Genomic DNA, 13,324 nt, shown 5'->3' with positions numbered 1-13,324 from the left:
TTATGTGTTTGTTTTTTAAAAGGGCCCTTGTAAATATTTTTTTCTGTACTTCAACAGATTTGTAAAATTTTTTGAAGATGAGACTTTTGTTACATTTATAATAGGAGTCCCAAGACATTTCCTTTGACCCTTATAATGGAATGTTCAATCATTTTTGTGAGGACAGAAAATCAACCCACCTGCTGGTGAAGCTGTTATAGAACACAATGTGGTTCACGATGGCACTTAACATTTCAAGTGGACACACACACACACACACACACACACACACACACACACACACACACACACACACACACACACACACACACACACACACACACACACACACACACACACACACACACACACACACACACACACACACACACACACACGCGGTGCTTCAATAAAAACCATCTCATTCCAGAAAACGAGGTGATATTATGGACTTTTCTTTGGACCATAAACACATTGCCTGCACTCTCATACTGTACCTTATCGCCAAGGGGACAGAGCCACATGGTGGACATAATCAAAATCGAAATCAATACAATACAGTGATGCACAGCACATGTTTATTTGTAGTCATAGGCTAATTTTTTGGCAATATTACAGTAACTGCAAAATTATACTTATCATGTTGGCTTTTCCTGGTATTCAAGGCATAGTTCCATTTCCCACTACTCAGCTGTGAACTGCTTTCAGCTCGCTTAAGTGTATTTCTTTTTCCTGCTGCTGCTTTTAGTGTCATGTTCAGACATGTATCAGGAATACTGTACTGCTACCAAGAATCCTGCTTGCTCTTTATAAGAACCAGTCTGCTGTAATTCAATAAAACAAATGATTGAAAGCCTGTTCTGAGTTTCATTGTTTACACAACGGTAGCATTGCCAAAGTAAAATTTTTAAAAACAAACTAACAAAAAACCCCGCTACATTTCTTCGGGAGCTGCTTATTTTCTTACATTAAGTTTCCATTCAGGGTGCTGCAAATTTTAAATGCAACTTTAAGGCGCCTGTATCCTGAGTTTGTCCCTCAAGACACTGAAATCAATGTACTCAAATATTGAGCACAGTTGCTGTATACTTTTAGCATCAGTAATCAAAAATGCACTCAATGAAATGGCAATAATTGAAGCACTAAAAAATGTAAACTGAATTGACATTTTAGTAAAGCTTGTAGATTAGAACAGTAGTAAATTTTATTTGACAAGGATTTTTGGCAAAATCACCATATATAATTTGAATGTGACTATCACACCATTATATACCATATGCACACAAAGGTGTCTGGATTTTGTAAAGCACCTTTATCAAAACAATGTGTTGAGGGACATTATAATATTAAACCAACGTGTTTAGTGCATACTAAATCAAATATGATAGTACTGAAAGCCTAGTATACAAATAATAATAAAACGTAGGTATCACAGGATAACTTAACTTGGTTTGATCATCAGTAATGTGTGAAAAAGGCATGGATGGCAGTTTTACTTTTAATGGATTGATAAACTACTCAAGGCTGGCATCTAAATGTATAAAACAGATGGAAATATGGATCTGAATGTATATAACAAACAGACTGAAATATGCACAGCACTTTCATCTGCATGTTCAGATTCTGATTGGTAATTCAGTTAATTGACAAATGCAAAGCATAAGCAATGCTTAAGAAACATTACAATAAATTTAACCTAATAAATTGACAAATGAGGTTATTTAAAAAAAAACAAAAAAAAAACATTTGATATAAAATCCATGGCCATTCCTAAACAATCATGCTAACAGACAATCGACACTGAACAGTCCATAGAGAAATTAATCGGCTACATTTGACTGAGCAAGTAACATGAAGCCTGCATATGTTGAATGATGTTGTCATAATATGGGAAACACAATCAGAGTCCCCTGAATTTCCTACAATTTCACCAACTCTGCTACAGCACATATTTTTGCAGAGTTTCTGTACACACTGTGAAACTCAATAACAGTGTGATATGACATCGAGAGTAAGAGGACAATGTAACGCTGGGAAAGAGTCCCCGTCACTTTTCCTTTGCGGGTCAGAAGAAAAGCAACACAAATGAACCCCAAAACATATCAAATCCATATTCTGCAGCATTGATGGTAGAAGTTTCTGTATTTATCCATTGACGCAATAGTCAAAGGCTTTAGTCGTCCCCCAGACGAAAGCCTTGACCCCAGTTATGGCGACCACCACCACCTCCGCCGCCTCCTCCTCCTGCCTGCTCTTGGGGTAAAGGTCTCCTGCTCGGAGGAACGCCGAATCCAGACACCCCTCCTCGTCGATTTGGGAACATCTGGTATCTGAGGGAAAAAGGAAATGATAGGAAGAATATGACAATAAAGCACCATAAGAGGCTTTTCAACACATCACTTTCATTCAGCTATGGATTCATAAATTAAATATTTAATAATCAGACACCAGCATTGCTTGACTCAAAATGGGAAATTGAGGCCAGCTGTGCCGCCAATAAACTCACAGGAACTGCGGGGTGGACAAGAAGGACCTGCCACCCAGGTCCATGGGGTATTTGAACATCAGAAAGAAGTAAAGGTGGCCAACCAAGTTCCCAATCAGCTCATTGACAACACTGAAGGAAAAAAAAAAGGATATTGTTACAATAATTATTATGCCACTGTGATGACTCATTGTTATGCAGCATCTACATCAAATTACTGTAATATTTAATCATCTGTGTGGGGAGAAAAGATTCTTACGAGCCACCGATGATATAGTTGAATCCCAAAATTACCCAAGGGAGATAACAAGCCTGTGTTAGTGTGAAAATTAACAGGTTTTAGTGTGGAGCATTAAAACACACATCAGCATTTCATATAAAACATACTATAGTAATGTATTGAATACCTTGAATCTGGTTCCGAACCAGAAAGATACAACCGTGTCGCGATTTAGCTGAGCCCAGACATACAGAACAGACATGATCAAAGGGATCATCAGGAGCTGCAAGATACAAGCAACACGATATTCATGATCAAATAAATAGGGAAATTAAAAATTAAAACAACATAATGGAATTTCTCTCACACAGCATAGATAAAAGATGCTTTTAACTGTCATGCAACGGTCCCTTAAATAACTAATACGTTACATTAAAAAGCTTAATTAACTGCGAATTCCAGGAGTGCAGAATAATGGTGATAGATCACGAAAGGTTGTCGTTCGATAATGAAGCACATTTTTAGAAAGACAAAAACATTTTTAAATGTATTAATTTAATGACTATTTAATCAATATAAGTTGTTTGCTTTTTAGGCAATTTAATGATTAAAAGATTATGTAAGGGCCGTGTCAGGCCGCCATTGTAAATAAGAACTTGTTCTTAATGACTTGCCTGTAAAAATAATGGTTAAATAAAAAATAAATAAAAAATAGGGGGCATTTTTTACATTTTCTTTCATAACTGACAGCTCCAAATCTACAAATCTTGTTTCGCTATAAGAAACATATGGCCATAGTTTAATACAGATCTTAAGACTGGAGACTGGAGTAATGATGCTGAAAATTCAGCTTTGCCATCACAGTAATAAATTACATTTTACAATACATGCAATAGAAAACAGAGATTTTAAATTGTAATAATATTACTGTATTTTTGATCAAATAAACACAGCCTTGGTGAGCATAAGAAATTTCAAATCTTACTAACCCCAAACTTTTGAATGGTAGTACATACTAAAAATATGCTTTAAAAAATATATTATTATACTCAGAATCAAATAAGATTTTTTATTTTCTTTATTTTAATTACTAGCATGAAATTTCCATGATGTTACAGCAAGTCTACAGTGTTAGCTTCTGTGATTTATATCAACCTTTAACTGATATAATATAATAAAATAGTTCAAATTTAAAGGTATCAAAACTTTACACGGGTAAAGGGGGGAAAAAAGCATACTAACCTGCATGTCCATCATTAGGCCTGTTATCTGAATTACAAATGTTAAAGGGAAATGCACATGCTTCCAAGAAAAGCTTTTGCTTGCTGTGTGGAAGTTAAAAAACACCTTAGAGAATATTAAATCATTTAATGCAATATACTAAAATGCTGAATTCAGCATGACTCTTTCACTGACTGAACTCATTTACAGTGATGTATGTATGCGCTTCACAGATGCAAATCATTTGATGACATTGAATAATATTTGTGCTGCACTGAATGACCCGTTTATTCTTTTAAAATATAACTGTATAGTGTGTACATGGCAGAAAGGATACAACAATGCAAATCCAGTTGAAAAGAAGCATGAACATGTAGTCTGCTGGCCTTCCATCAAAAGCTCCTGTGAAAGGGAGAAGAGATGATGATTAGTATGGAATGTCACTTCTCATCATTTCATTTACTCTCATTAAAGGTGTACTCAATCCTTTTTCCAGTTTTACACATAAACATAATATAACTGAAAACTATATTTAAAATGAATTGAACATGAAGACTGCAGTCATATCAGAAGCCTAATTAAAGCCATTTTATTTGACTTGGAGCGGGTCACCACAAGGGGGGCGCCATTTTGAAATCCCATGACCAAATAAAAAATCTTTCCTTTATTCCTTTATTTTGGTAATCCCCCAATTATTGGACATGTAATTAATCATGACAGTGATTAGAGCATTTTTACAACGGCATCAGTTAAGTGAAAACTTTTGTGTGACTTTGCATCCACGCCACAAGGAATCGGTATAAAAAGGCTGTTCACACCAAGAACGATAACTATAAAGATAACTATAATAATAACTATATCAGCTTCCACATCAATTGATTATAACATTATAATAATATATAGCTATCCGACCTTGGTGTGAATGGGACTTAAAGGGTGATAACTATAATTTTAACTAGTTTTAATAATTGTACTAATTCTATGAGAACAGAAAGTCCACACCACATCTATTACAATAATGAGATAGAGAAACTATTTTTGTAATCACTATGAGAACAATTTTTTCAGCATTTACAAAACATTTACTGACAATCAGAATCCATCCAACTTTAAAGAGCTTGAGCATTTAAAGCAGCAGACGACATAACTGCAGTTAAAGGGATGGTTCGGAGTAAAATCAAATTAGGGTCCTTTGCACCATGACCTCGAGCCAAACACCCCCCCCCCAGAAGCTTTTTTTCAGTGCGAGGTCACTTCAGTGATTTGGGAAAAGCCCGTAAAAGTCCTGGCAGAAAGTGATGCATAAGGATGTAGTGTAATGTGTAACAAAGCCCAGTTCCAGGAATGCACCAATATTTTGTTGGTATTACCAGTTTATTATAATAGTTTACAATTATTAGTTAACACTAAAGGCCAATTTATACTTCTGCGTCGAGTGTACGCCGTAGTGTACGTCGTAGGCTACGCACGTAGGCGACGCCGTCGTGAGCATTTATACTTCTGCGAATGTCTGTGTTGCTCTGCAGTTACACCGCCGAAACGCTAGTTGGCGCGGGTGGGTTTTAATGTTCCAGTTCCACTGTGTTTACATTCCTCGCGGCTGTTTTGAGTTTAGGTTTCTACGAGCAATGGCGACTGAAGGAGTCATACAGATGGCTGTATTTCCACACTTCTTCCAGCAATCTCTCGGTCACTTGGTCTATTTCCATGGCTCTTCACTGATCTTCGGAATTTAAAAATGGCGGGCGGGCGGTGCAGAGTGCAGAAGATCATTCCGGAAATGGGTAGGAGGAAACGCGATGCTATCCAGCCGACCAATCACAGATCTTGCGGTCTAGTTAAATTTTTGAGGAGGTGCGCGTCAGGGTACGGCGAAGGGTACGACGTATGGTACACGTCAATGCGTATGCTACGCCGTACCTTCTACGCGCACCCGACGCAGAAGTATAAATTGGCCTTAAGTTGTCAACACTTCGGAATTTTTTTTATAAATTCACTAGCTTTTCCCTTACACTTGTGAGTTTTACCAAGGACTTTTACTGGCTTTTCCCAAATCACGGAAGTGACCTCGACATCCGGTTTAGCGGTAGCATAAGCCATCAAGTAAGTGTTATTTAAATAAACTCCTGATGTACTTACAAACTTTCCAATGCCTCGTTTTATGAGTACAGAACCTATTTGTACTACTGTAGAAGTTTAGTACCATTCTGGGCATTATTAGTGGGGTAATTTACAAGATACAACCTTGGATCCATTAGCGCCTGCACTAAGTAATTCGGCTGATTTCTCTAAATAAGCTCTAACTTTAATAATGTTCGACCAAGGGAAAAAAGGCTTCTGGGGGGGGGGGGTAAAATCAACCCTAAGTTGATTTTACTCCGAAACATCCCTTTAAGATGACTGCTGTATCGACCAGCGCAACTTCAACAAAAAATACTATGTGCACTTTTCAGTCCAGTCAGACGCTATTCTTATCAAAATAGGTTTAATGTATTTAGGGACATAGAAGCTACCTGATTCAAGCCTCGAGGAGTACTGGTAGAGAAAATACAAATTAACCAAGTAGAGAAAACCTGTCCCTGGGCCAACTGGGAAATACAACGTTGCAGATAATGGTCTCCATATCTGTTGAGAGAGCACAGAAAAATGATTAGTGACTTGACGCAGATCACCGTTGGACATGGCCCTAGGATTCTGGCCTATTAAAACAGATGTATCAAGGTAGTCATCAGACATAATAAAGACAGACGTAAGACACGTAAACTGCAGTAGAGGTATAGAAAACCAACAGGCACTGAGTAGTCACAATTTGTAAGCACTGCCTATTTTATGATAAAAGTGGCATCCATGCTTGCACTGCAGATTTGATTCCCTATCCATGTGCCTGAGCATGATTGCAGCTATTACACCAGACATCACGCTCTGAGAGGAACACACACTCATCCGGTCTATTATCAAGAACTATTCTGTAATTCCCAGTCTAGGAAAACTGGGTTAGTATAGTAAACAACAAACACACAACCCTGCACATTTTTTTATTAAAAACTCTCTGGTGTTTAATTTTCTCTCAACATGCACATGCACACTTTATCCCTCTCTATAGTCTCCGGCTGTCACGTCCTCCTCCCTTTCCCTGTATCCCTCCCTCCCTCACTCCTAGTGCTTTCGCTCCTCCCTCCGGCACACACAGAAACTCTGAGCTAGCAGGGTTTTTGGGTCTGGGGCACTGTGAATCCGCTGAGCAGCAATGCTTTGATGTTGGCTCTGCGGTAGCCAGGCAGTCCAGCGGCCCCATCGCGCACTGCAGCATAAATCACGCCAGCTCGCTTGTGTGGAGAGGTGACCTCTGTGCACTGCAGCGCAGAGAAAGTGGGTTAAAAAGCACAGCAGGATTGGTATGCTGCGAGAGGACGGGAAGAGGTTTATTTGGCCTAAATGGCTCCTTCACAAGACAAATGTGCCAATGTGAGCACTGGTTCACTTTGACAGAAAGCTTTGTGTTGCCCTTAGCTTGGCAATATACACTCTTTAAAACTTATCTGTACTATCCTGTGTTATTCCTCACTCTATTGTGCCTATATCTGCACAGAAACACCATATGCATAGGACCTCTATGTCTACGTACCTAAATTCCAACTAAAATTGCAGCTACAAAAATTAAACAGAGGTTAATTAGCCATTAGCAGAGGTGCCTGGATTTCAGGTGCGTCACTCACAAAAAAAGGTGTCATAGGAAACATACTAAAAGCAATATTTGTGCCATTTACAAGCTACATTAGCCAACAACTGACAGTAAAAACTCATTGTTAAGGACATAGAGACGTGACATATGCTAAATGCCACAAAAATTACTAGATAGTGTAGTGTGGGTTTCCACAATATAAAATGACTTTTAGGGGAATGGTGCATTATCCTGCAACACAGTTTGCAATTTGCATGATCTTTTAGATTCCATAGACCCTCATAATGGATCCCCATCCTAAAATGCATAAGACAGCTATCATTTTCATGCATAAAGATCTCATTTATACGGTGAAAAATTAAGATTATAATTGTGTGAAATATTATTTGGAAAATATTTAGGATAAAAAATAAAAAAAGATTACCAACCCCAAAAATCTTACCAACCCAAACATTTTGAATGATAGTGCCAGTGTATTAAGTGTATTTTTTTTCAATTCAAGTTTACATTGACACTGGCTGTTGGCAGGCAGTGTCAATGTAAAGTGTCAAAAAAAAATATATATTTTAAATATATATATATATATATATATATATATATATAAAATGACGTTTTTTCCTACTCACTATAATACTGCACTGTTAAATGTAGCCTAGTATTTAATTGTACATTTTAATTAAATATGTCTTTCATGAAATTATTTTAATTACGATTTTATTTATTCCACTGTTTTACTCTAAACTTTTCCATAGACCCCATTCTTACAAACACCCATCACATTGTTTTACTCTTTTGGCCCACAAACAAATAGCTTTCCGCCACCTGGTGGAAATAACTGGCAGCGAAAACAATAAATATTATATTTCTAATGATTAACGAGCGACCATGATTAATTACATATTTTTACATATTTAAAAAAGCTTAATATTTTACAGTTTAGACATACTGTTAGAATTAGACATTAGAAAAGCCGACCTCCACAACGTGGAAAATAGATATACTATTATTTATATCATTTTCAAAGTAAAAAAACTCAAATATTTTCTGATATAGTAAACAATGTTTTTTTTTTTTTTTTTTTTGGCATCAAAGTAAGAAGAAGGGCTTTTCAAAGAAAGAATAATTTAGCAGTCTTAATGTCCCGGAAGTAGTCTGCAGACGCGTATTCAGCTGTCATTGGTTGAGCACAGATCAGGCTGGGACGCGTTCAATGTTACGGTTTTTGCTTTTCTGTAAGTGCGCAACTTTTAAATCAAACTGCGTTTTCTGCCTTTCAACCTTATAACATAGCGCCAGTATAACAATTTGAATGGTGACTTGACAGATGGAGGGAGGGATTAAATATGTTAGAATATTGTCGATGCACATGATATTGCCCCGACATGTGTTACGGTTTTGCCATCTTTTACGATTCTTATTCTGCATTATCGTTAAACATCGCATGAACTATTGGTTTCGACAACTTTTAATGTCTAACATGCAAGCTACCTAATGTACAACTAAATATTATAACACAAAAACATGTAATTCTGGCTATCATGAATAGTGTCTACGCAACCAGACTTTATAGACAGCATTATGCTAATCAAAACGTCAATCATAATCAGCATCATCAACCATAGACATAATATGTCTATCTCATCAACAACAACCGCTTACTACAGCACTGTAGCCCATGTGTGGGCATCTGTGTAACGTTACTTCTGATGAGGCCTAACGTTACAAGGCCTTGTCATCGCTGATATTGTCTAAAGTTTCTGTAAGTTACTATTTAGTTTAATCTAAACTTACCTGGAATTTATGAAAGAATGCCTCCGGCCATAACACAAGATACATAGGACCGATTAATCCCAGCTTTCCTATTAGCGGCACAGCAATTGAGCCAGCAAACCAGTAACGGGTGATGAAAGGGATGTTTTTAAACCAGTCCCCGATATCTGACATCTTGCCATATGATTTAAGAGCCTGTAGATTCTCTGTCGGTTACCCGCCGATGCAGGTTTGGAAAACGAGCAGGTGCAACAAACGAAACTGTGATCACAACGCAGAAATGCTGTTTCAGTCTCCTATTTTGGTTACCCTGGTGTACGCAACTCCTTCCCCGTTTAGTTTACATGACGTGGCCGCGCACAGACGCGTCCTTGTTGCGAATTTCCGTTCAATTTGACTGTCAAATTAACAGTCACGCAAAGAAATATGGACTTTATACGAAGTCGAAAAAATGCTGATATTTGAAAATGTAGCGTTTTGTCAGCGATTTAGTTTTTTTGGGGGGTTACAAATTATGTCACAATTATGTGCAACGTAGTGGGTATTTTAAGAATACGTTATGATTATAAAATCGTTGGAAGTCTTTTATATTGACGTGTCATTCAAAGCGTTTTGAAACCGGAAACGACTAGTGGCGCTACTTTTGGTAAAGCGAAGGTTTTTTTAAAATTATGTTTGTATAAATATCGCAGATAAGTCATTTTAATGTGTCAAAATGCTATTACCACTTAGGTCAATAAGTTGCTAATAAGTTTTGTCAAAGAGTTGACTAAAGAATACAAATAATGCCATTATTTAACTCATCATGTTGTGCTAAACCTGTATGACTTTATTTTTCTCTGATGTTTTACAAAACATGTTCGGCAGAATGTTTGGGACTGCCAGCCTCATTCACTTACATTTTTCCATGTAAAAAAAAATAAGAATGGTGATGACTAAAAAGCTGTCATTCTGTCCGTCATCACTTTTATGTTCCATTTAAAAAAGAAAGTCATACAGGTTCAAAGAACTGGAGAAATTAAATGTTTTGGTGCACTATCGATTTTTAATGTTCATTCCAGTGCGCTTTTGTCAAAGTAGGTGAAAGTGAATGATAAAGCTGCACGTGTGTTTGTGGGTTGAATTTGTGTTTGTTTCTTTTCCAGCAGTCCCATGCCTTCTAGAGATGTCTCTGAGCTCAGTACAGTCCACTGTATCCACTCTGAAGTCATGTCAAACAGATATTGGAGCTTGTATGGACATGATATCAGACGTTGCGCTGGGAATAGTCGAAGCACAAGGTGAGCAGCCAATCTACAATTAAACCGTATTTTTACATCAACACTCAACAGCAATATATTAGCAAGTCATTTTTTGTTCGGCATGGATACATACAATTGATCAAAATTGCAGTAAAGAACTTTATAATGTTAAAAACCGTTCTGCTGCTTAATATTTTTGTGAAAACCATGATAAAAAGATCAGGATTCTTTGATAAATACAAAGTTCAAAAGAATATTATCTATGTGAACATTGTAACATTAATAATGGTTCTTGAGCACCAAATCAGCATATTACTGTGATTTCTGAAAGATCATGTGACACTGAAGACTTGAGTAATGATTCAGAAAATCTGAAAAGCTTTGCTTTCACAGGAATTAATAAATAAATGTAAAGTATATTCAAATATATATTTTTTTATATATATTTCACAGTATTGCAGTTTTTACTGTGTTTTTAGTCTAATAAATGCAGCCTTGGTGAACATAAGAGGCCTCTTTCAGAAACAAAAAAAACTGTTGAACGGTAGCGTAAATCCCTGATTTTAGATAATATCCACAAGTTGCGTAAGCCTGATTAATCTATTTTTGCCTATTATATATGTCTTAATATGATGCATACATTTATCTTTGTCCCAAATATTATCATTTGTTTTTCAGACATACTTTTCAAAATGTACCTTTTTATTGAATTTCAGGTATGGATAATAGTTCAGCTCTAAAGAAACTGGAGGACATGATTCTGGAGTGTTCCAGACTGGACAGAGAAATCAATTGTTTTGTGGAGTCTGTTGATGAGATGACTGCCCAGGTTTGTCTTGCTGACTATTGACACAAAGTCTTTGTCAAGTCACCCACTGAGCCACCCTTGCTTTCTCTCATATGTTCTGCAGGTCAGACAAGAACCTCCGGAGGCCATGGTTCATCTGAGAGACTCTGTAAAGGGCCGTTTCACTGAGTTAATGTCTGGAGTTTCAGACGCAGACCTGCAGAGGCACAGCAAAGTGGTTGCCTTCAAAGACAGTGTCAGGAAATATGCCATGCAAGGTGGGACACAACACTTCTTGCAGCACAGCATTCACAAAAAAACGTGTCATAAGTGATGCCATTCCTCAATGTATATTTGTACATATATGTATATGCATATGCAGCTGGTCAAACTGCAGATGAGAACGAAGGGGAGGAACTGGATGAGGACATTGCTGTTACACAGAGCCAGACAAACTTCATCTGCCCTCTCACCCAGGTAAACATTCACTTGATCAAGTGCACAAGATGTTATGGCTCTTGAGTTAAAAGTTCACATTTGTGGAGGTGTTTTTGTGTATTATTTGTATTGCATGAATAATAAACTTACAGAAATGTTATTTGACCTAATCTTGTTCTGACAGGTTGAGATGGTCAATCCAATGAAAAACAAGATATGCAATCATTACTATGACCAAGGGGCTGTACTTGAAATGATTAAGGTCAAGCACAAAAACAAGAAGACATTTCGGTATGTAGCCACTGCTCAGTTCTGTCTTTACCTTGTCCCAAATAAGTATACAGTTAATTCATTTCCATATCCTGCCAACAGCCAGTGTCAATGTAAACTTTAATTGCAAAAAATTACACTTAATACACTGGCACTATCATTCAAAATGTTGGGGTTGGTAAGATTTTTGAATATTTCTGGAAAAAGAAATGAAAAAAAACAAGTTTCTTTTTTAATGAATTTATTCTTCAGAAATCATTATAATATGCTAATTTGGTGCTCAAGAAACACGTTGAGCTGCTCAATAGTTTTGTTGAAAATGTCTTGGATTTTTTTAAAATTGAAAACAGCATTTATTAATAAGGGTGTAATGGTTCACAAAATTCACAGTTCGGTTCGATACGACACAGTGATGTCACGGTTCGGTGCGTTTTCGATACAGCAAAAAGGAAGAAATGGCAGAGAAATGTCCTTGATTTTTAAAATATATATTTACTAAAAGAAATTAGATTTTTAAATAAGTGTGAGTTTTCCTACATCTTGAAACTTTTAGTTTTAAAAATGGGGGTAATCTTTGAAGGTTGTACTGCATACCGAACCGAAAGGTTCAATACGAATACGTGTATCGTTACACCCCTAGCATTTATTTTATATAGCCTATAAATTTGTAAAAGTGTAAAATGTAAAGTCTTTAACTCACACTTTTGAGCAATTGAATGTATCCTTGCTAAATGAAAGTTTAGAAATGAAATCTTACTGACTCCAAACCTTGAACAGTAGTGTATAAATCAGCCACTGTTACCCACTTTTCTGTAATTTTTCACAGCTGTCCAAAGGTTGGCTGTGATAACACAGATGTTCAGCAGTCGGACCTCGAGTTGGACTTGGTTATGAAGAGAATGATCCAGAACCACAAGAGACAGAGCAAAAAAACTTAATCGGACTAAATCAGTCCCGCAGATGTTCCTAGTTGTTCTGTTTAAAATGGTTTGCCTGAAAATTTAAATCTAGAACTGGAGGCTTTTTTTGTAAAATATGGTTTGTGTTATAGTTAATATATAACACATTTGAAGTTCATGTTTGTAATACAAATATAAACGCACTATGCTTACTTTTTTTTAATAAACAATTAATATTTGTTCCTTCTCATATTGCCTCACTGTCAAACCACAGATTACCTATACATTTGATCCTGCAATCCTTAATCAATGAGAGTAGGACTCTTTTCATC

The 13,324-nt window shown here is 36.7% G+C and overlaps 2 protein-coding genes across 3 annotated transcripts; one reads left to right on the top strand and one right to left on the bottom strand.

Annotated features, from left to right (window-relative positions):
- Positions 1 to 540: 540 nt before the first annotated feature.
- Positions 541 to 9,686, bottom strand: derl1 (derlin 1). The gene is made up of 8 exons (XM_082149922.1): positions 9,379 to 9,686; positions 6,419 to 6,530; positions 4,243 to 4,307; positions 3,927 to 3,953; positions 2,872 to 2,967; positions 2,724 to 2,776; positions 2,486 to 2,596; positions 541 to 2,309 (listed from the first exon to the last, which is right to left on the bottom strand). Exons 1-8 carry the CDS (start codon positions 9,529 to 9,531, stop codon positions 2,153 to 2,155), a joined length of 774 nt encoding a protein of 257 aa, XP_082006048.1. The 5' UTR covers positions 9,532 to 9,686; the 3' UTR covers positions 541 to 2,152.
- Positions 8,738 to 13,231, top strand: nsmce2 (NSE2 (MMS21) homolog, SMC5-SMC6 complex SUMO ligase). 2 transcript variants are annotated; one of them, XM_082149923.1, is made up of 7 exons: positions 8,738 to 8,819; positions 10,503 to 10,637; positions 11,315 to 11,427; positions 11,510 to 11,663; positions 11,768 to 11,862; positions 12,008 to 12,114; positions 12,920 to 13,231. In XM_082149923.1, exons 1-7 carry the CDS (start codon positions 8,798 to 8,800, stop codon positions 13,029 to 13,031), a joined length of 738 nt encoding a protein of 245 aa, XP_082006049.1. In that variant the 5' UTR covers positions 8,738 to 8,797; the 3' UTR covers positions 13,032 to 13,231. The 2 variants fall into 2 exon arrangements, with proteins under 2 accessions (XP_082006049.1, XP_082006050.1); XM_082149924.1 differs by lacking the exon at positions 8,738 to 8,819 and adding an exon at positions 9,850 to 10,003.
- The last annotated feature ends 93 nt before the right edge of the window (positions 13,232 to 13,324 follow it).

Source organism: Leuciscus leuciscus (genome assembly GCF_965113295.1).
Source record: "Leuciscus leuciscus genome assembly, chromosome: 20".
NCBI lineage: Eukaryota > Metazoa > Chordata > Actinopteri > Cypriniformes > Leuciscidae > Leuciscus > Leuciscus leuciscus.
The sequence above is the reverse complement of the archived record's forward strand: the minus strand, read 5'-3'. Positions and strand labels throughout refer to the sequence as shown.

Bases quoted from the DNA above. Each gene is read 5' to 3' on its own strand.
- nsmce2 (XM_082149923.1), top strand. From the start codon at position 8,798: ATGTTACGGTTTTTGCTTTTCT. The intron at 10,638-11,314 runs GTGAGCAGCCAA...ATTGAATTTCAG, and splicing joins GGGAATAGTCGAAGCACAAG to GTATGGATAATAGTTCAGCT. The intron at 11,664-11,767 runs GTGGGACACAAC...ATGCATATGCAG, and splicing joins CAGGAAATATGCCATGCAAG to CTGGTCAAACTGCAGATGAG.
- derl1 (XM_082149922.1), bottom strand. From the start codon at position 9,531: ATGTCAGATATCGGGGACTGGTTTAAAAACATCCCTTTCATCACCCGT. The intron at 6,531-9,378 runs GTAAGTTTAGAT...CTCTCTCAACAG, and splicing joins CATTCTTTCATAAATTCCAG to ATATGGAGACCATTATCTGC. The intron at 3,954-4,242 runs GTATCCTTTCTG...TTTGTAATTCAG, and splicing joins TCAACTGGATTTGCATTGTT to ATAACAGGCCTAATGATGGA.